The sequence below is a fragment of the Alexandromys fortis genome, unplaced genomic scaffold, assembly GCF_014885135.2.
Source record: "Alexandromys fortis isolate MF-2015 unplaced genomic scaffold, M_Fortis_MF-2015_v1.1 scaffold_13, whole genome shotgun sequence".
NCBI lineage: Eukaryota > Metazoa > Chordata > Mammalia > Rodentia > Cricetidae > Alexandromys > Alexandromys fortis.
In genome coordinates, this window is record NW_026067908.1 from 1,517,542 (window position 1) to 1,538,085 (window position 20,544).

At 44.4% G+C, this 20,544-nt stretch overlaps 1 protein-coding gene across 4 annotated transcripts in view; it reads right to left on the reverse strand.

The window, feature by feature from the left end:
• The window catches only part of LOC126497934 (BEN domain-containing protein 5), a 1,095,425-nt gene that overhangs the window by 235,873 nt on the left and 839,008 nt on the right, over positions 1-20,544 (reverse strand). For 2 of the 4 annotated variants that reach the window (XM_050136198.1, XM_050136201.1), the window contains exon 3: positions 1,298-1,815. The exons of 1 other annotated variant lie outside the window; for it this stretch is intronic. In XM_050136198.1, the coding sequence (XP_049992155.1) occupies positions 1,298-1,523 (226 nt within the window). In that variant the 5' untranslated portion in view covers positions 1,524-1,815. Of the gene's footprint in view, positions 1-1,297; positions 1,816-20,544 lie in introns of those variants that run through there. One more of the 4 variants, XM_050136200.1, reaches the window with a different exon arrangement.

Here is a 20,544-nt window from a genome sequence, read left to right on the forward strand (position 1 = left end):
CCCCCCCCCCCCCCCCCCCCCGCCACCCCAGGTCTGTCAGCAAAGTGGTTAAGGGCTCAACCTATCAAAAAGGGGACCTTGTGGTGTTGATCCATTCCAAATCTTCTACTCCCTCATTCCCACAAGCCCTACTTTCCAGAGGTATTAGAAAGTAATCGGCCACGAGGCTGAGGTCCACCGACAGCTTGTCCTGGGATCCTGGGCAAGCCACTATGATTCAAACTAGTCTCGTCTTTAGGCTAAAGGAGAGGGAACACGGGACTCTGGACAAAGGAGGAAAAGTGTCAAACCACAGAACCCTGACAGTCTTCACTGGGCTCCTAACCTTGGGTTGTCTTCCACATGGAAGTCTCTTACCCAGAGGTAGCAGCAGCTACTCCTCTGCCCCTAGATGGAAGTGGTAAGCTCCTTTTCCCTGCTTGGTGTGCGCCCAAGCCTTCTACAAGTGTCTGGGAGAGGTCAACTTTGTTTGGAGTTGTCTTTGCTTGTAGAGGGACCACAGTACAGGAGGCTAAAGGCTTGGCTTGCCCTGTCAACCAACCACATTTCTGTACCTTTATCCATCCACTTAGAGACCAACTGCCAGTCTGTCTCCTTTCCCTCTCCCTGACCCCGTGTGTGATCAGGGTTAGGAGGCCAGGCCCTAACCTGAAATAGAAACGGTTTGCCCCTATCTCTGTCTCCCAGGGAGCGTTCTGGGAGATGTAAAAAGGAGCACGGAGGTGAAGCTACCTTAGGGCCCCCTTCCACTTGGCCAGTACACTGAGTTTGGGCCTCCTGGGTCCTAAAGATGGCCCTGATGGGAAAAGGTGTCAGAGATTCCTTCTTGTGGAAAGGGCCCCCCATCTAAAAGACCTAAAATTGTTGCTTCTAGCTCCAAGAAGACACCAGTGGCCTTAAAGGGAGAGAGGAAGGAACAGTTTGAGAAACTTAAGGTGGAAAGCGACTGTGAGAGAGGCAAAGGTGAGCGACGGAGAAATGACAGTAGGGTAGGCAGCTAGGGAGAGGGAAAGTGAAGCGGCCAGGAGAACACAAAAGAGTCAGAAAGAAGAGGGCAGAGAAGGCAGGCTGACAGCCGGGCGCGGGAGTGTCAGGGAAGCAAGGAAGACAAAGGGGACCCTCGGGTCTTTTTAACTGGTCTGGCCTCTTAGAGACACCTGGTACCCAAAAGAAAGCCCAAGGGGCAGGAAGGAGAGGCAAAAGCAAGCTGTGGCTCCCCGGCCCCGACCGCTCAGCCTCTCTCAGATCCTGCCCTAGTCCGCCCGGACCCGACGCCCCTCCCGGCCCGCTTGCTCACCTGCCAGAGCCAGGATCTGGGCCTTGTGGAGCAACAGCGTGCCCCAGTCCCGGGGGGCACGCGGGGGACTCTCGGGCTCCGCGCCCAGCTCCTCCGGGCCCCGGTACACTGCGTACACCTTCTGGTTGTCAAAATCCAGTCGCGAGCGGGGGCTGAAGTCGCGCACGCACGACACGGGCAGCGCGTAGCAGACGTTGTCCTCCAGGAACCGCACAAAGGCGTACATGGTGGGCGCCGGGGGCGGGCCCGGGCGCCGGTCAGCCCGCGGGGCGGCGCGGAGGTGGGGACCCCGCGGGGGGCGTGAGCCGCTGCCGGGCCGGGGCGGGGAGGCTCCCCGGGGCCCCGGCTCCCCCCACTGTTATTGTTCCTGAAAGCCCCGCTCTGCCAATCGGCTGCTCTCGCCTGGGCGCGGAAAAGGAGGGAGTGGGGAGAGCCGGGCGAGGGGCGGATGAGGGGGTTTGGAAGCGCACCGCCACTTGCGAAGTCAGACCCGAGCAATCACAGCCGGAGTGCGATTGCTGTAAGGAGGGGGAAAGAGCGGAGATTCAATAGCTTTAATAATAACAGTATCATTGCAGGGTGGGGGAAAACACTGCTAAAAGTCGCTTTCGGCCGAATTCAGTAGTTTCAACAATCGCGCTGCAGAACAAACTGCATTGCAACAAAACTATTTTGCAAAGGACGGGAGGGTGAGGGAAGGACTGACGCTGGTGGGCTGGTAGTAATTTTATGAGAATCCCCAAGTGTAAACTTGCAAGTGAGCCGAAGTTTAGTGTTTTGAATTTAGCCACCCTCTTTAGTTCCTTTCGTCTACCCCCCACCTCCCCTTTCCCCTTTTCTCTTTCAAAACTACCAGCACCTGCTGTGAGGGTCAGTCAGCCAGAAACATTCCCCCAGAGTTGCCAAACCAGTTTTGGCCAGAAGTGGTCTTCTCTGAGGTTTCCAGTTGGACCAGCTACTGTGGTGGCGGAGGGTTTGTCTCATCCTAAGACAAACTAAGACTTCCTGAGAGGGTTTGTCTCAGTCCCTCTAGTCTTGCTCCATTGAGGAATCGCCTCCACTGCACGCTGCCTCTGGGCAGGGACAAGTTGGAATGAAGCAGGGACTGAGGCTTCTGGGAAGCTATGGCAGAGGCTGGACTGTTTGGAGTCCTTTCAAGAGTTCAGAATCTAAACTGGGCAGACCAACAGTCCCTTCTCTAACTCTTAACAAGCATTAAGAGGGAAGTCACAAGTACCAGCGAAAGATTGACCGGCACGTGTAGCTTCCCAGGGGGTATGTGTAGCCTCCAATTGAGCTTTTGCATCCCATTGTCTAACCCAAACAGGGCATTTGCCAGTGAATTTTGGGGGGAAGAATAAACAACATTTCACACACACCCATTCCTTCATTTATTCAAGGAACCAATACTTATTGGGCACATCCTCCGTGTTATATTGTAGACTTGATGGTCTAGAGAAAGAAAGGATACCTATGTCTTTGTAGTATTTATTGATGTATCAGAATTTGAATTTCAGTTGGATCCTTTGTCAATATTAAATTACTGTCTGAATTACACACCTTTCCACTCATTGCAACCTTAACATTCTAGTTGGAGAGCATTAGGGAAGTTTAATATATGCGGTAAGAGTGAGCAGGGTATCCTCATAGAGACATACAAAAGGTAGACATGAAATGTTATGTTTCTAAAAAGTCATTTTAATGAGCTTAACCTGTAACAAGAAAACAAGTGCCCCAAAATGCTCCTTGTGATTCTGGGTGTCTTGCTTAGGTGGGAGATTTTGTTTCCCCTTATACTCTTCTATGTTCATATTCCACACACGTAAACCCTTATTGCTGTTCTCCCCAATAAGGTATTACACTTTATAATAAATGCACCTTAGCCATTTTAAACTTAAAGCATTGTGCCCACATTTCAAATCAGCTACACTCATAATGGAGATGAAGCAAAATTCCCAAATTCACTTCATTGCGATCTGAGGAGTACTTTATGCTATTGAACTCTGTAGAACCCAGCCATGATAAGCTCCATAGAGGTCCCAAGTCTCAGTAGTTTACCCTGAGGCAATATCTGGTTGCAGGAAGGACCACAAACTGAGATTACCTGAGCACCACCCAGGAACAGACCATCCAAAGGAAATGCCTAACATTCCAACCACTGTAGATAGGATCACCTGCCAGCACCCACTCACCAGGTCACCCCTAGACAAATGTCAGCCTATCAGGGGTCCTAAACCTTAGAAATCCTTCACCCCCCACGTTTGCTACTATAAAACCCAACTCTAACTGAGCTTGGGGCTCTCCGATTATTTCAGTACTTTGCACACAAAGAGAGACCAAGTTTGCAAACTTGTATAAAATAAAGGCTCTTTGCTTTTGCAGACAGGACTCGGTCTCCTTGTTGGTTTGGGGGGGGACTTCGTGGATCTGAGTATAACAAACTCTACATAGCTCATAAATCTGACCATAGCTGGTCAGATAAAATTCCCTTAGATCACCCATTGGTGATATCCAGTCAACTGGACATGACCCCAAGTCTTCTTGATACATATTTCATCCTGTCTTATCCTACACTCTGAGTAGTTCCAGAAAATAGGCTCTCCTGACTATGACTTATTTTGGCTGACCTTAAATGTATTATTTTAGAAGGTGGTCAAGGGAAAAGAATGTGTAGCAAGATTTCAGGTAACTCACAGATTGGAGCATACAATGTTGGCCATATTTAATGACAGTTCATGAAACTCCAGGCCATGTTTTCAAAAATAACTTCAGGTAGCACTCGGGTGATTTCCTGAATTTAGGTGAGGATTACCTCAAACTCTGTTGGCAGTGTCGTTGATCATTGCTTTCCTGGACACAGTTCGTTACAGAGTCTACATAAACTATTTGACATTTCCCGACAGAGTATGACCCTAGATCTGAGCTGGCTCCTTGCCCTCATCCTGGGAAGGCTTTCCCCACTGAGTGCAGGGCAACCTTAGCTATCCCTGAAAATCAATTCCAATGTCTTCTCCTTCCCCAGTCACCCACACTTGCCAAGCACAGACTAGCCTTCTTCTGTTTTTATCTCAGCGCCTTTTATTCTCTCACCCTGTCAAAAACAAGAGCGACACAGCTCCACACGCTCACCCTCACCCTCGCAAACTGGGGAGTTCCTTTAATGCTTGGGGAACCTCAAGTCTGGATTCATGGCTTCCATGCAGAAAAGGAATTTAGGGCTAATTTATGAAGCAGAGTTGGATATTTTGGTAAAGGTATTTTAATGTAGGCTTAAGTGTGGGGGTTAGGAGAAAGCAGGGTGCTCAGGGAAAGAAAGACTCACCCAAGGGCTTGGGTGTGGACTTCTCTGCAAGACAATCACGAAAAGTAACACATACCCAAGTGTAGGTGGGGCTTCCTCAAGGAGTCTCAATTGTTTTAGCATTAGACATATCTACATTTTTGTTAACTCTTGAGTTATATCTAAAACGGTTGCTAAGAAACAGTTTCTTCTTTTCTCTATCATGATAAATAAAATTATAAAAATGCTCTGGAGATGGCTTGGATGGAATTGTAATCTGATAAGGTAAAACCAGAAGCCACTAGGGTTGCACAAGGAGTTTAGTATGCGTCCTTTCTTTGACTAGGGATCTGTGGTGAAGAGTCTCAGAGAATTACAGTGTTTACAGCTGCGAAGGGAGAAAGGCCTTAAGCAATTGTTAATTGTGCAGCACTTTTTATTTCTCTGCTGGAAAAGGGTTTCAACCAGATTTTGGAGTGACAGGCACGTCTCCCCACAAATTTCCTGTCTTTCTATCCCTCTGAACTAGAATGAGAGCTATTTGAAGGCAAATAAAAGCTAGTAACTTCAGCAGCCTGGATACATGGCGCAAGGCTGGAAATTAGACACTTTAATTTAAAAACATGCTAAAGACAACACGATAGCATGATTGAGCCTCTTAAAAAGTTTTTCTTAAAATCCTGTTTGTTCTTCTCAGAGCTGGAACTCAGGCTAACTCTCTTTCCTCCTCTCATTACCCTACCTGGGAACTCTGATCCCACACTGAAGACAGACACAGAGATGAGCACATTAAACCCCAGCACCTTACCTATCCTACCCATGCCAGTGTGAACCATTATAAAGCAGCAGTTCCAGTTCTCAGAACTCCAAGAGAACAAAAGGAATCATAGGATGAAAATGAACACCAGCAGGTTCAACACACTCTCCAGTACTTCTGCCTATAGGGCCATAGGATGGGTCTGGAGAAGGAATGGCAAGCTCAGTGGGCTGTGACACTGTGGATGGAACCTAAAGCCAGCCAATCCCCAGGTCCAACAACTCACATGTTCATTCTACTGCTGCAGACACGAGGAGGACCTACTCTGTATTGTACTGATGGAGGAAGGTCATTGGCTAATAAAAAAAAACTGGCTTGGCCCATTTTATTGGTTAGAGCATAGGTGGGTGGAGTAAAGAGAAGAGGATGCTGGGAAGAAGAGGAAGTGAGCTCAGACTCTGCTCTGCTCCCAGAGAGACCCGACAGCTCTGCTCTCTGGAGCAGAGACACCATGCTCAGCTCTCCCGGGTAGACCCGACAGCTCTGCTCTTTGGAGCAGAGACGCCAAGCTCCGCTCTCCCAGGCAGCTCTGACCCAGAATGGACGTAGGCTAGAATCTTCCCGGTAAGCGCACCTTGGGGTGCTACAAACAATTATTAGAAATGGGCTAGTTCAGGTGCAAGAGTTAGCCGAGAAGAGGCTAGATAGACATGGGCCAAGCAGTGTTTAAATGAATACAGTTTGTGTGTTGTTATTTCGGGCATAAGCTAGCAGGCGGCCGGGGTGCTGGGGACGCAACCCCATCACTCCTTATTTCAACATTGTACCATGCCTCCCCAGCCGCAACTCCCCCATAAAAACTCAGAAAATCTTTGCCTTGACCCCAGAAGACCTGGGTTTGATCCCCAGCACCCACATGGTGGCTCACAACTGTCTCTAACTCCAGCTCCAGGGCATCTGACACCTTCATCAGGTCACCCCCAGGTTCAAACAAATCACCTCCCCAAGTTGGTGTGGCGCATTATAATGCAGGTGTTCCATCTCCCAAGAACCTCAAGAAAAAATAAAATAAAATGAAGAAAGATGGGCAGCAGCAGGGTAAACATACTCCCCAATATGTCTGTATGCAGGTCCGCAGAATGGGTTCTGCAAAAGGTATGACAAGCACGTCAGGCTGAGTACCCTCCTTGAGCACTGCTTGCATACCATTAACAGACACACATGCAGACAAAACACCTGTACACGTAAAAGAAAAATAAGCAGACATATTCTAAAAACAGACTCTAAACTCGAAGAGGCACTGTAAAACACTGAGTTCACCCAAACCATGGTTGAATTCCCTTCTCAACAGCCCTAACGAAAGGTCGCTTAGATTCAGTGTCAGGAAGTTTGCTACCACGTCTTAACATTAGGACACTCCTACATATTAAAGACTTCCTGCACTGAGACAGATTCTTTTATATAGTAGCTGCTATACCAATTTCACAGAAAATTTCATCCCAGCTCTTCAAATGTGGAAAACTTAGGATCTTGTCTTTCTCCAGACATCACTTTCTTCACCTGTCTTTCCTCATGTGACCTGCTTTAGAGACAATAGTTGGGTTATCTACTTGTCGTCTACAGCTTCCAGTAAGCCTTTCACACTAAGTGCTGTGCGTACTTGATGGGTTTCACACCAAATCACTGAAGAGTGTTGTTAACTCCCAGACAGAGTTCAGAAATTGGCACTTAGGGCAAAATGGTTTGGTTCTGGGTAGCCTGAAAGGCCGATGGTCATATTTTCATTGTAGAGACTTTGCTCCAGAAACTGTATGGAGGGAGAAAATGGAGGGAGGTAAATGAGGAGGAGGGAGGCTGAGTGTCCTGTCCCACCCCTCCCTTGACTTCCTCTTTGTGTGCCAAATGTACTTTGCCTCTCATCCAAGGCATTTTAATGGAGCAGAACATGTGAACATCTGGGCCAGCTTAGCAACCGAGTCTCCATCTCCTCTGCGCTCTCCAGTTTTTGTGCAGAGCCTTGAGTTCATGTCAACCTCTTTTGGTTCAGCCAGCTGAAGCATGCTCAGTGGCATCAGTGGGACTTATGTTTCATATTACTGCCTGGAATTCTCCATGTACTCTGCAGAACTATTTTGAGGAGACCTGGGTTCTGTGAATTTTTAAAGCAATTGGAGCGTGTCTTTTCAACCTCTCTGCTAATGATTGATCACATTTTTTCATGATTTTGCCTTTTTCCTGTGATGTGATTTTTCAAGTCTCTTAGTTTTACATTTTAAAAGACTTTTTAAAAAAGCATTCTAGATTCACCATAAAATTAAGAGAAAAGGACAAAGGTTTTCCTTCTGTCCCTTATCCATACTCTATAGCCTCCACCACAATGGCCCAACTGATGTCACTCTGTGGGCACACTGTAACCAGTGGTAGCCATAGTTTATGTCAGAGTTCATTGTACATAGGTTTGAACAATGTATGCTGTCACATATTTAGATTTATAGGTTTGATCCTATAAAAATCTGCTCACTACCCTAAAACCCCTGTGCACTCTATCTGTTCAACCCTCCCCACCAACCCTAACCCTGGCAACCATTGGTAATCTTTCTTTATTTCCAGTTTTCCCCCAGACCCTCAGTTTTCTTGCCTACAAGAATCTAAGAAGGAGTTCTTTGGTGTGGGAAGTCCTTCTGTATATGTGTTGCTTTTATTGGTTAATGAATAAAGAAGCTGCTTTTGGCCAATGGCTTAACAGAATATAGCCAGGCTGGAAAAGATATATACAGAGAGTAGGCAGAGTCAGCAAGATGCCATGCATCTGCCAGAGGGGAAAGATGCGAGCTTCCAGCTGGAACCTTGAGGGTAGGCCATGAGCCTCATGGTAAAATATAGGGAGATGGGTTAATTCTAGATGTAAGAGCTAGCTATCAATATGCTTAAGTAACTGGCTAAGCAGTGATTTAAATAATATAGTTTCTGTGTGATTATTTCAGGAGTCTGGCTGGCCAAAAAATGAACAAGCCTCCTATAAACAGTTTTCCACACTTCTTGTGTCTACATCACCAGAGAAAAGGAAAATGTATCCTATATCCTGAAATCCTGATTCAGTTAGTGGGTTAAGGACATTGAGTTTTTGTTTTAATTCCAAGATTATTCTAAAAGTTGAGCACTTGTGAGGAAATTTTAAGGCGACATGCTATTTATATAGGGAATTATCAACAAATAATCAGTTATAACCATCATTTTTGCTAGTTTCAGGAAAAATATATAGGACTTTGAAATGTCTCTACAACCTCAGAGAAGCCATGTAGCCTCTGTGACTTGTAAATTCTTCATTTGAAAACTGGCATTCAATGTACACTGTCTTCCTGGATCTGGGTTCAAACCATGGTTTAATATGTGAGGACTGTTATTACTGTGTTCAGTTATGGGCAAATTTCACAATCTCTCCAAGAAGGATAACTGCATATGGTTGATGAGTGTTACATGAAACAATCTGTGTGAAGTTATCGAAGTAGTGCCTGACACATGGTAGTGAGTCTTCAGTGTCTTATACTCCATCATCACCACCACAATCATCATCATCCTCATTATCACCATCATCATCGCCACCAACACCATCCTCCTCCTCCTCCTCCTCCTCCTCCTCCTCATCATCCTCATCATCACCATCATCATCATCGTTATTATAAGAGCTCATATCTTCATTCTTGTGAAGGGGAAGGTGCTCCAAATATTTTATTAATTCAGATTAGGTAAAATAAACTGAATTATGATGATATTTGTCTAGCAATTATCCCAGAATGCCTCCATCCGTGTGCTCTTTAATGTAAATCTCAGGTTCTAGTCGCCAAAGAGGTATTCTGGTCTCAAGTGTCCTGAGGCTATGGCATTTGCCCAAATTGCAGTGAGCATTTCCAAAACATTGTATTTGGAGCCATTCATTCTTTCATACTGATTTCATTAAGGATTTTCTTTGAAGAAATCAAAAACTTTTATGTATTAAATAAAACAAAAGATGCAGACGGGTTTATGGTGGCCAAAAGTCTTGTGAATGTGCAGAGCATAGTCAGGTTCATCCAATGAGATCCTGGCTCTGTAGTGTGAGTTCGTGTGGGCCACTCATGTGAGTTGGTCAGCGGATGATCTGAATCCTACCATGTTACTCAAATAACATTTGAATTGGTATTGAAAAGAAAGAAAACAAAATGGGCCTACAGTAAAAAGGTACAACTTGCCTCAGTTCTGAATTTCAGTTAGGAAGCTGATTAGTTTGAGAAGCTGCCCCCGGCGTCTTTCCAGATGAAACATTCCTTCCTCAAGAATGTCTTCCCAGATTTGTTGCTTCCAGCTCCCTCCGGAGAGAAGTTCTGGGCACTGTTGTGTTCTTCTGCATATAGTTTGTTATACCCTTTATTACAGCATAGAATTAGCTATTTATCATAGTATTGTCTATTTGCCCCTAGATCTAAAGCTCCATTAGAATGGACCCATTCTGTTTTCTTTACTGTTACACCCTCACATCTAGCCTGGAACATGGGAGATTCTCATAAAGACTTAGTGAATGAGAAAATATCTAACATGTGAATCTTGAAAAGAGAACGGCCCTGAGAAGCCAGGAGAGGAGAACCATCTAGAGTTCAGTTCAATACCCTGCCTCATTTTACTTTTGTGACTCTTTCTGTCTCTACTGACAATGGGTCTGGCTCCCCAATTGGGCCCCAATACCCCAATACCGAATACACATTCTCATGTAGCTTTTCCTTAGCAAAACTAGACAGGGTGACATTTTCAAAGTGTTGTTTTGAATATACAGAAAGAATGAGGGGAAAATAATTATAGAAAATGCAGAGAGGAGAAAAATAGTCAAGTGTCAATCATGGTTAGTTGATATGCAGTAACAAATACCAATAAAACTATAATAAATAGTATTATTATCAGAAACCTTCCAAGACAGTCAATGGGCCTCCCCAGAAATGTGATTTGGCCTCACCCTAAAACGCTAGACTTCTTGATCTGCCATTGGCTTGAAGACACTAACCTCCAAATCAGGGCAATTCCTGCCTCATCTGGGCTCCTGCTGATTCTAACTTTGCTGATGGATGGCAGGATAAGACTCCTTCACAGAGAACATCTTAACTCTCCAGTCAGCTTCTGTTCATGCCAGTCATGAGGAGCTCAAAATAAGTCTGCCCTTCCTAAGTCCTTGTCATCCATGCCAAGACATTTGTATGACATAGCCTTTGGCTTCACTTCTGGGTCAAAGGCACAAATGGGTATATTCATTCTGAGGGATAACCCACTTGAAAGGTACATTGTCAACTAAGAACTCTGATATTTTTTAAAGTATGTCTCTTAACCACACCTTAAATTCAACACAATTGGAGAAAAGAAATGAAAGACAGAACAAAATATTGTAGATTTCCACAACTGAACTGGTTGTTTTACATAGTTTTTAGCTTTTGTTTTTGTTTTGTTTGTTTGTTTGGATATGTATCTGTGTGTCTGTGTGTGTTGCTTTCTTTTTAAATTTTGAGATGGGGTGGGATTTCAGATTAAAAACTGACTTGGGATTCACTGTGTAGTCTGACATGGTTTAGAACTTATAGCTATCCTCCTGTCTCAGACATGTCAACTAAGAGAGAGGTGACAGAAGTTGTTTAAAGTCACTTGGAAAATATGTGGCCCTGTGTTTCTTTCACCTAAGGTCTGGATTTCCTGACTCCTTGTTTGGGAATATGCCTTGTCGGGAGGGAGCAAGCTGCTGACGTGGCAGTGGGATCAAGATCCCGCTGTCATTTTCCCAGGAAGTTGTATCCCTCACTAGACTTCTAAGTTCAAAACCAGGCAGGGGAGTCCAATAGCTATCATTCCAAGCATTCATACCATTGCTAATAACTATAAGAGCATCACAGACTTGCCAACAGTATCTAAGGTTTCTTAGATCACTCCCTCCTTAGGGCAGAGACACTGTGTTTTTCGCATTCTCCAGGGTTCCCAGCTGTTCCTGCAGCATCTCCTAAGCCATTTACTCTCATAGTGGCCAAGGAGTTGGTAATCAACTTTCAGAGTTGGAGTGGAGGACTCTCTGAGCTCAAAGGAGAGAGGGTAAGATAGAGCTACACAGCAAAGTCTCTGTGAGAAGTCCCACCCACCCTTCTTGTCCCTGAATAGCTGTCTTACACTGCTACTGTCGTAGCACTGGGAGTACAGCAGGGAACATTAACGGATGCGCGCCTTGTTCCAGGTTCCTCTGTACTTTTACTCTCTGAAACAATCCTCGGTGGTAGATACTGTACTATCGTTAGGTCCTTTTAGAAAACTTCAATGTGTGAGATAATCTGCCCAAGGTCACAGAGGAAAAATGGGAGCGCAGGATTCAGACCTATAGGCCATTTAACTACAGAGCCCCAATCGTGGAGTTCCATGCTACTTCGAGCTCCCTCTGAATTGACTCTTGCCTCATTGAGAGGACCTGTGCCCTTATTCCTAGGATGGAGGGATACTGGTGTCCTCATTCTCAAATGGTCTTATTCTGACTTCTTCAGTGACATTGTGACCAACTTACAAGGTCCAAAGGAGATCCTGGCAGGAAAGATTATGTTGGTTTCCCAGCAAGCACCCTAGAGTTCATGTATATTCACATGGGGATATATATTAAATCACACTATGAAGGCTTTCTTTTCTTACCCAAGATAATTTACTTATTTGGTAAAAGACGGCCTGTAAATGGCAATCAGAAAAATCTTAAAGTTTAAGTTTGTACATTACGATGGAATAATGACTACATACATATATAACATACTCCTTCCTTCCTTCCTGCCTTCCTTCCTGCTTGCCTGCCTTTTTTCCTTCCTTCCTTCCTTCCTTCCTTCCTTCCTTCCTTCCTTCCTTCCTTCCTTCCTTCCTTCCTTCCTATCATTCTTTCTTCTTCATTTTTCTTTTTTTTCCTTTTTCTTTTTCTTTCTTTCTTTCTTTTTTTTTTGAGACAGAGTCTCACTATATAACCTAGGTTGGAATGACCTGGAGATTCCTCCTGCTACTTCTTCCCCAGTGCTGCAGTTACACATGTTACAGGCATGTATAACCAGGCCTGGCTCTCATTTCTTGTTTTAGTTCTTGTGATGATTGGTGATAACTGTTAGCTTGATGGAATCTAGACTCACCTGCAGTGTGGGCCTCTTGGGTGTGCCTCAAAGGACTGTCTTTATTGTGTTCACTGAAATGGGAAGGCTTGCCTACAGTGGGGTCTCCCTGGCTGGGATCAGGGGGTATATAAATGGAGAAAGGGAGCTGAGTAGTATTATACCTCTCTATTCATTGCTCTTTGCTTCCTGATTGTGTTTGTAATACAACACCATCTTCAAGTTCCTGCTGCCTGGGCTTCTCCACCATCTGGACTGGACCTTGAGCTGTGGGCTGACATTAACCTTTGCTTCCTTAAGCTGTTTTTGTTGGTGTATTTTCTCATAGTGAAAGGAAAAGAAACTAAGATAGTATTCATAGTAGATATATTAGAATACAGAATATTAACCCTCCTTTGATTATCATCTATATCTTAACTGTCATAGAAAACACATAGTGAAAATAAATGAAAAGAGCTAATCAGTTGAGGGTGAGGTGGGTGGTTTGGGTTGGTTTTGCTGGTAGGATGGGTGTCAGAGAGACAGACATGGTACACGGATAAAATGCCCAGGCAGACACTTTTGTCACTTGGTAAACAGAATAGGTACCTGGAGAGAAAGGACTATGCCTCCTACTTGGCTAATGTATCCTGCCGCACTGCTGGTCTGTGGAATAGTCTCCAGTCACTGAGACTCCTGCTCTGGAGTCATTATGGAGAGGTGGTAGTATAGCAATGGAATGTCAGAACTGCCTGGGCTCTAAACTCAGATTTGGGTTCAGTAGCTGCTCCATTGCTGACAAGGTGTTGTGAGACATTGGGCAAGCCTCTGACTCCATGGCTTTCAACCCTCACGCAGAGCCATATAAGGCAACTGAGGTGTCAACCAGATGCAATGTGTGCAGAGTTCTGGCAAGTAGTGTGTCTTATCCAGAAGGTAGCAGATATTATCAGTAGGCTTTTTCATTTTCCTCCTTATGAATGCTTTATGCCCTTTTCCTTTCAGAAGGTCACAGAGTAATAACAAGGTTGACTTTCCATAGCACAGTTAGTTTGGGTCAAGTAGTCATCCCTCCTCTCTCCCCGATGGCTGGACAATGCTACTGCACGAATGCCATCACCATCCTCTCTCCTGGCCGGTGGGAGCAGTCTGATTTATTCAAGAAAGCTGAGACCTAAGATCTTTACTTTTCATCTTAGGGTTTTATTGTCTGCTTTAAAAATCATGTTCAGATTTTGTATATTTAAAACATGCCTTTGGAATTATGAAACACAATGTTCTCAATCATAAAAAAAGATGAATTATATTATGCTTTCTATTTCCCTTTCTGGGTTTTCTTCTGATCTCCTTGCATGAAATTTTTCTGTGATAGTCTCTCTGCCTTATGTCCTAACTTAGCTGAGACACTAGCTTGAAAAATTGTGCAATATTTTTTTAACTCCTTTAAGAGTGCACTACTCATTGATTTGTTGACCATTAAACTATTTCTTAAAAGCGGGTTACATGCTAGAATCACCACTTAGTACTTGGGACACAGTAGAAAATTATACAAGTTGAGTTCCTTATCTATAAAATGAAAAAAGAAAATGTTTCATTTTAATATATTAAATATTATTGAAAGGAATAAATAAAAATATATGTACAAGAAGAAGAGACTAAGAAGAGGATGAAGTTTGTCTCTTACTCTGCCTCTGTAATGCCATGGCTTTGGTGTACAATCTTCAAAGTAATCTTGGGAGATTATTGCTGTTAACTCTGTCTTTTGTTTCCTTGCATATGTGTATAGTATGTATGCATGTGTGTATATATATTCATATATATATGTATATGTTTGTGTGTTGTGGGTGCAGTGTACATGTGGGAGCCTTAAGTTGGTATTCGATATGTTCCTCAATCATTCTTTACTTTATTGAGGCAAGGTCTCTCCCTGAGTCTTGAGTTCACTGATTCCAAGTAGTTTGGCTAGCCAGCTTGCCAAGGGATCCTCTGTCTCTTCCTCCTGAATGCAGAGATTACAAGCTCAATCATACCTCTCCGGCTTTTCTGTGGGTTCTAGAGATTTGAACTCCAATCTTCATGCCTGTACAGCAAGCCTTCTTCACTGACCATCTCTCTAGGCTCCCGTTAATCCTGTCTCAAAAACTTAGAGGAGGAAAGTTATGGTCCAGGCCACTTACTTAACTCAAGCGTGGTATGAAATCTATGTGGTTCCCATTTTGCCTCCAGTGTTCCTGACACACTGCTTCTTATCTAGTAGGTATGTTAATTCCACCACCAACCAGTCTCCTAATGCTGCTCCCAGTACATCTGATGACACCAACTGCGGTTTAGGTAGAGCGAAGGGTGCTAGAATAAAAACCAAACTCCTGATCACTGATTCCCTAAAGAACAAGAAACAAAGGGGACTCAGACAAGGAGAGAGAGCTAAAAAGATGTATGGATTAAGATCGACATTTCAAGTTGCCAGTGGAAGGAAGACCTTGAGGTTCTTCATAGTCACACTTGCCAGCTCAGGAGACATCTGGAACCTGGACTCTCAGAAAGAGGAACATTCTCCACCCCAAGCCAACCATCTCTGCTGCTGTGACCTTTAAAGATTAAACGTTTAAAATTCTCTCGCTCTCAGACACTCATACTCCCCAGGTGGAGGCAAATCTCATCTGTACAAACCAGGAGGCATATTTTCCCTCTTGAGACACTCAGTGTCTATCCAAGGAAGAAAGAGTCTGCCAGAAAATGTTCACTTGGGGCCTGCACATTTTCAAGAAGCTGAAAGCTGAGTAGGAAGTGAAATCACTTTGCTTATACTTGGCAAAGGGGATGCAAAATTGCCCCCAAGCTAAACAGCGTGCATCTCTGCCTCCGATTCTCTTCTGTCTCTCTGTACAAATGGGTCAGAGAAAGGGCACATAAGCAGTTTACTAGCATCAGAGCTGCATATACTGAACTTCCCTTTGGTATTGAGAAAAAAAGGCATGGTAGTGAGCACTTGTGCCACCAAGAAAATCACGAGGGCTAGCAGAAGGAAAAGATAGGCCAGAAACACGGTGGAGCTTTGCATGCAGAAAGGGGGAAAAGCCTTTCCTTGGCATAGAGAAACTGCATCCCGAAAATTCTTTTTTTCTCCTTTTCTTGGCAATGTAACAATTCCTTAAAATAGAGTTATAAAACAGAAACAGATTCTATAGAAGAAACCAAGACTAATGACTTCAGAGAACTTACAGCTCCAACTTCTCATTCTAGAGATGATCAAACTGAGCCAGAACTTCTGCGACTGGAAGCATCTGCCCCTGGCCAAGTCAGCACTGGAACCCACCTTCTAGTAAGCCTTTCTTCCACCCTCCATTGTCCTGTTTGCTATGTTATAGGGACAAGCCTTCAGTAGAAGGGTAGCTCTCCCATTCATAGGTCCATAGCCTATCCAGTCTTCCAGAAAGATGCGAATCAGTATTTCTCAAGGTTCAGCACTGAAAGGAGCCTGTTTGCTGGAGAGGGAAGGTGAGTGAAAGGATGCATTACTTCTCTCCCCATAAATGTCAAGTGCTGCTTCGAATTGTTCTCTGGTCTACTTCCATTTCCACAATACTGGTACTAACCCTCTTTGTTCCCATACCTATCAAGGGGTGCTGTTGATTCTCAAACATGCTGGCCAATGTCCAACCCCAACCCGTTTTGTAGAACTGCCCTAAGCACAGCTGAAATAGCCTGGACTTAAAAAGGAACTTTATTGAAACACAGGTAAAGGAAGCGGTAGTGGATGGCATTGCTATAGGCCTTTTGACTAAGAGCAAGTGGAGACTTCAGAGGAGTGAGCTGAGTCAGGAAAGGATACAAACAGGAGTTTAAATCTCAGACCTATGGCCCCTTATCTATGCAGGTTTGTATAAGTCAGCTGACTTGTTGGGAGACAACATTCATGGCCTTGATTAAATGAGGACATTCAGAAGGCAAGGGAGCACCGTGCCGGTTGGTGTGTCAACTTGACTACGCTAGAGTCACCAGAGAGGAAGGAGCCTTGGTTATGGAAATGCCTCCATGAGATCCAGCTGTAAGGTATTTTCTCAACTAGTCATCAATGGGGGAGGGCCCAGCACATGGTGGGTGGCGCCATCCCTGGGCTGGTGGTCCTGGGTTCTATAAGAGAGCAGGCTGAGTAAGCCATAGGAAGTAGCACCAGTCCATGATCTCTGCATCAGCTCCTGTCTCCAAGTTCCTGCCATGTTTGAGTTCCTGTCCTAACTTCTTTTAGCAATGAACAGCAATGTGGACAGATAAGCCAAATAAACCCTTTTCTCTCTGACTTGCCCTTTGGTCATGGTGTTTCATCACAGCAGTAGAAACCCTAATTAATACATGGATCTAGCTGAGATCTCTGTACCAGTAGACCCCCATATCCACAAAATATGCAGCATGTTGATTTAGAAAGCGTGGTCTTACAGTCAATCATTCTTAAAACATTCCCTGAGCCACTTGATCTGTATTAGGCCTGCACCTGATTCTAAGTGTTGGGACAGAAACAAACATAAAATGGACCCTATACCTTGAAGAAATAATGTTTATGGATATTGTATTGAACAGTGTATTCCCAAAAGATATCTTAAAGTGGAATCCCTAGTTTCTGCAATGTGCTCTCATTTCTAAATAGGGTCTTTGCAGATATAATCCAGTGTGACTGGTAATACTATAAGAGAAGCACCCTTTGAATGACAGGGACATAGACAGAATACTGTATGATGATTGACGCAGAGACTGGAGTAACGCAGTGACAGGCAGGCCTACCAAAACTGTACAAACAATGCCACCTCCAGACATTAGGCAAGCAGAGATTCTGCCTGGAGACACAGAAGGAGCGATGTTCTTCTGACAACTTGACCTTCAGTTCTAATCCCTACAACAGAAGAGGGTATGTTTCTGTTGTTTTAAGCTACCCGATTTGTCGCAGTCCTGAGACACTGATACAGTTGGGACATATGCAAGGGAGCAAAGGCCCTCATTACAATAGAGGAAGTGAAGAAACACATAGTGAATTCCTCCATTGGAGAGGCCTGTTCCATTTACTCACTGACATAGGCATACTTATGCCAGGAGTCTTCTTGGGATATATATCTGACCATGAAAGAGACAACTTGTCTGTCTGAGGATTCAGGGAAGACATCTCAGAGAGGATAGCTGGAGCTGATACCTGAAGGATGAGTAGAAGCTCAACAGATATGTGGGACAGGGGGCAAAACACCGCCCAGGTTGGAGAGCCTGATGTGTACAGAAGCAGAAGACTAGCTACTTCATCTTGAATTTTCATCATGTACCGGAGTTGAGGCATTGCTGGAATGTGGTACTGATGTTCATCTGCCTTCCAGAGTCCTTTCTGGGCTTTGATGTCCCAGGGACACCTCTTACTCAAAGGTTGCAAATGAATTGCTCTTTCTCCCACCCCTGCGTGTTTCCCTCTTGCCAGCTCTCACTCAGGGAGGCACTGCTCCCAGTCAGCTCTCCCTGCAGGTCTCAGTGGGTCTCCACACTCAGCTCCAGAGCAATGGCCTCTTTATCCCTGGCTTGCCAATCATTTCTGAGCTTTACTATCTGTGGTTCTGTGGGATTCTCACTTGGCATAGGGATGCAACTCTCCAGCTGTGTCTCTGGGCCATATTCCTTCCAGCCAAGCCTCTCTGCCAGATAATTAATGATGTGTAAACAAATGCTTAATTGCACCAGGGGAGCACAGATTTAAAGCAACTTTGTGAAGAGGCAAACCCCAAGAACACCACTCTCACAAATTGCCCCCCAACATTGTTTGGTTTTTCATTTCCATATTTTTATGTTAGGGACTACCCCCAGACCCCAAACTAAAAGAAACCCCAAGGGAAAATGGGATTATATCAAGATTTTATTCATGTTATGTGTTTCCTGAAATACTTCTTTCTCTCTTGGATTTGTGCCTTTGGCCTTCAGCCTTAGGCCCTTCCTGGGAGAAAGGAAATGTTGGCTTTTGGCAAGAAGGAGAAAGAGATGTGAACTCATTACGAATATACCTGGGTCTTTAATTTGTGTTCTCCGTCTTCACTCTTTATACAACCCAATCACTGGCTGAGCAAGAAAGTTAAGTTTACCTTACACCAACTAGCACTACTTTGTAAGAAGCAGCACATGGTAGGGCCTGCCTGGATTAAACACAAGGACACTGCTATCTCTAAAGCAACCTCTTTCGAGTTGTTCGGATTGCTGATTAGCCTTTTCAAAGTGGACATAAAGACGTGAGTCGGAGCACATGCCATCTGCTGGGGGGCATGAAGCCACGGAGGACACCTTCCTGTCTCATGCTGCTCTGAGGTTTGACCATTGTGCTGAAAAATCTGGGTTGGGAGCACTAGGGAAAGGGCCAAGGCAGCCAGGCAGGGTTCTCAGCAAGAATGCACCTTGGCTGGGATCTGAAGTTGAGCTTGAAAAGGTGTTTGGAAAGGTGTTTTTTTTTTTTTTTTTTTTTTTTTTTCCTATAGTTTTTAATGGACCAGATGTTTCAGAAAGAGGAAGCGTTATTGCATTTTTAGAATAGTCAGTGGGGTGTGACAGACTGCAGAGGCCATACCCACAGGAACACGATCCTTGCTCATTTGTTTCTGAAGCCATTGTTTATGGGCACCTGTTCTACCATGGACCCTGCACTGTATATAACCTTGACCCTTTGCAGAGCCTCTTCCTGTCTGACCTACACACACTTATCTCAAGTCTTTCCCAGAGAAAGACCAGCACTCCCCAAACCTTCCCACCTTCCCTCTGTTCCCATGTTCCCTTCTTTCCTCTTCCCGCACAGAACCTGTGGAAGGAAAGCTGTGGATGCTGACCAGCACCAGCAATGCTGTCAGCCACTACCCAGCCCTGCCGCATGATGGCCTCAGTGAGACTGTGTCCCAAAGCTACCACGGCATGGTGACTTAAGGATGTTTGCCTTTGTGCGTCACCTCACTGCTGCTCCCAACAATCCTATCAATAACAAAAACAGATTTCCTATCTTTGTTTTGATTTTTTTGATACAGAGTCTCATTCTGTTCCAGGCTTGCCTCAAACTCATGTTCATTCTGCCTTAGCCTCCCAAGTGCCGGGATTACAGGCATAAGACACTAACCCCGCTTTCTTTCCACCTCTTGGAAAGCCTTCGGTCTTCATAGCACGGTTCTCTTTCTCAGTACCCAGTTTTGATAGAAGAATCCTCAGAATTTAGTCCTTTCCAATCTGTGCATACCTGGTACAGACTTGTCTCCTGTGCTCCTGATACTAATGGGTACAGTAATTTACAGGACACCTAGAAGCTGAGGTCTTAAGAACATCTCAGATATCACAGACAAATTTATCTTTCGAAACCTTTCTCAACAACTTTCATCTCTTCAATGTCCTTTTGTTCAACTTTTTTCTTTTCTCCCCTGCCCCATATTTTTTGGACAAGGTCTTACTTTGTAGCACTGGCAGGCCTTGAACTTCCAGCAATCCTCTGGCCTCAGCCTCTGTAGTGCTGGAATTGCCCTGAATGTCTGTACTTTAATAATACCATCATCCACCCCATGACCAGGTTAGGAATCCATGAGTCAGCTTTCCCTCCCATCAGCCTCTCACCTCTTAGTCATCAAACTCCCATGGATTTTGCACCTCAAATGCACCTCACACTTATTTCTCTTGCTTCCCACTATATTCTAGTCAAAATTTATTTTCACAAATGCCTTACTTTTAATCTTCACCCTTCCCAATATGTTCTCTAAAAAACAGAGAACTTTCTCAAATGTAAATATGATCTTGATATTCTTCAAATAAGACATTTCAAAGGCTTTTCATTTATCTTTATATAAAGTGTCTTGATTTCAGTCTTAAATGGTTTGCCCCTTATCAACTCTCTGCTCAACCTATGCTATATACCCTTTTATTTTCTGCATCAGTTGGAGTGACTAGAGTCTTGTTTGCATTTTCTTCCTCTCCCCCTGGACCCCCTCTCTGTTTCTTCTTATACCCGTTTAAGCTAACTGTAAAATCATACCTACTTTTTTGTTTGCTTGTTTGTGTTTGAAACATGACCTCATACATCCCAGGCTGGCCTTAAACTCCTTCATTG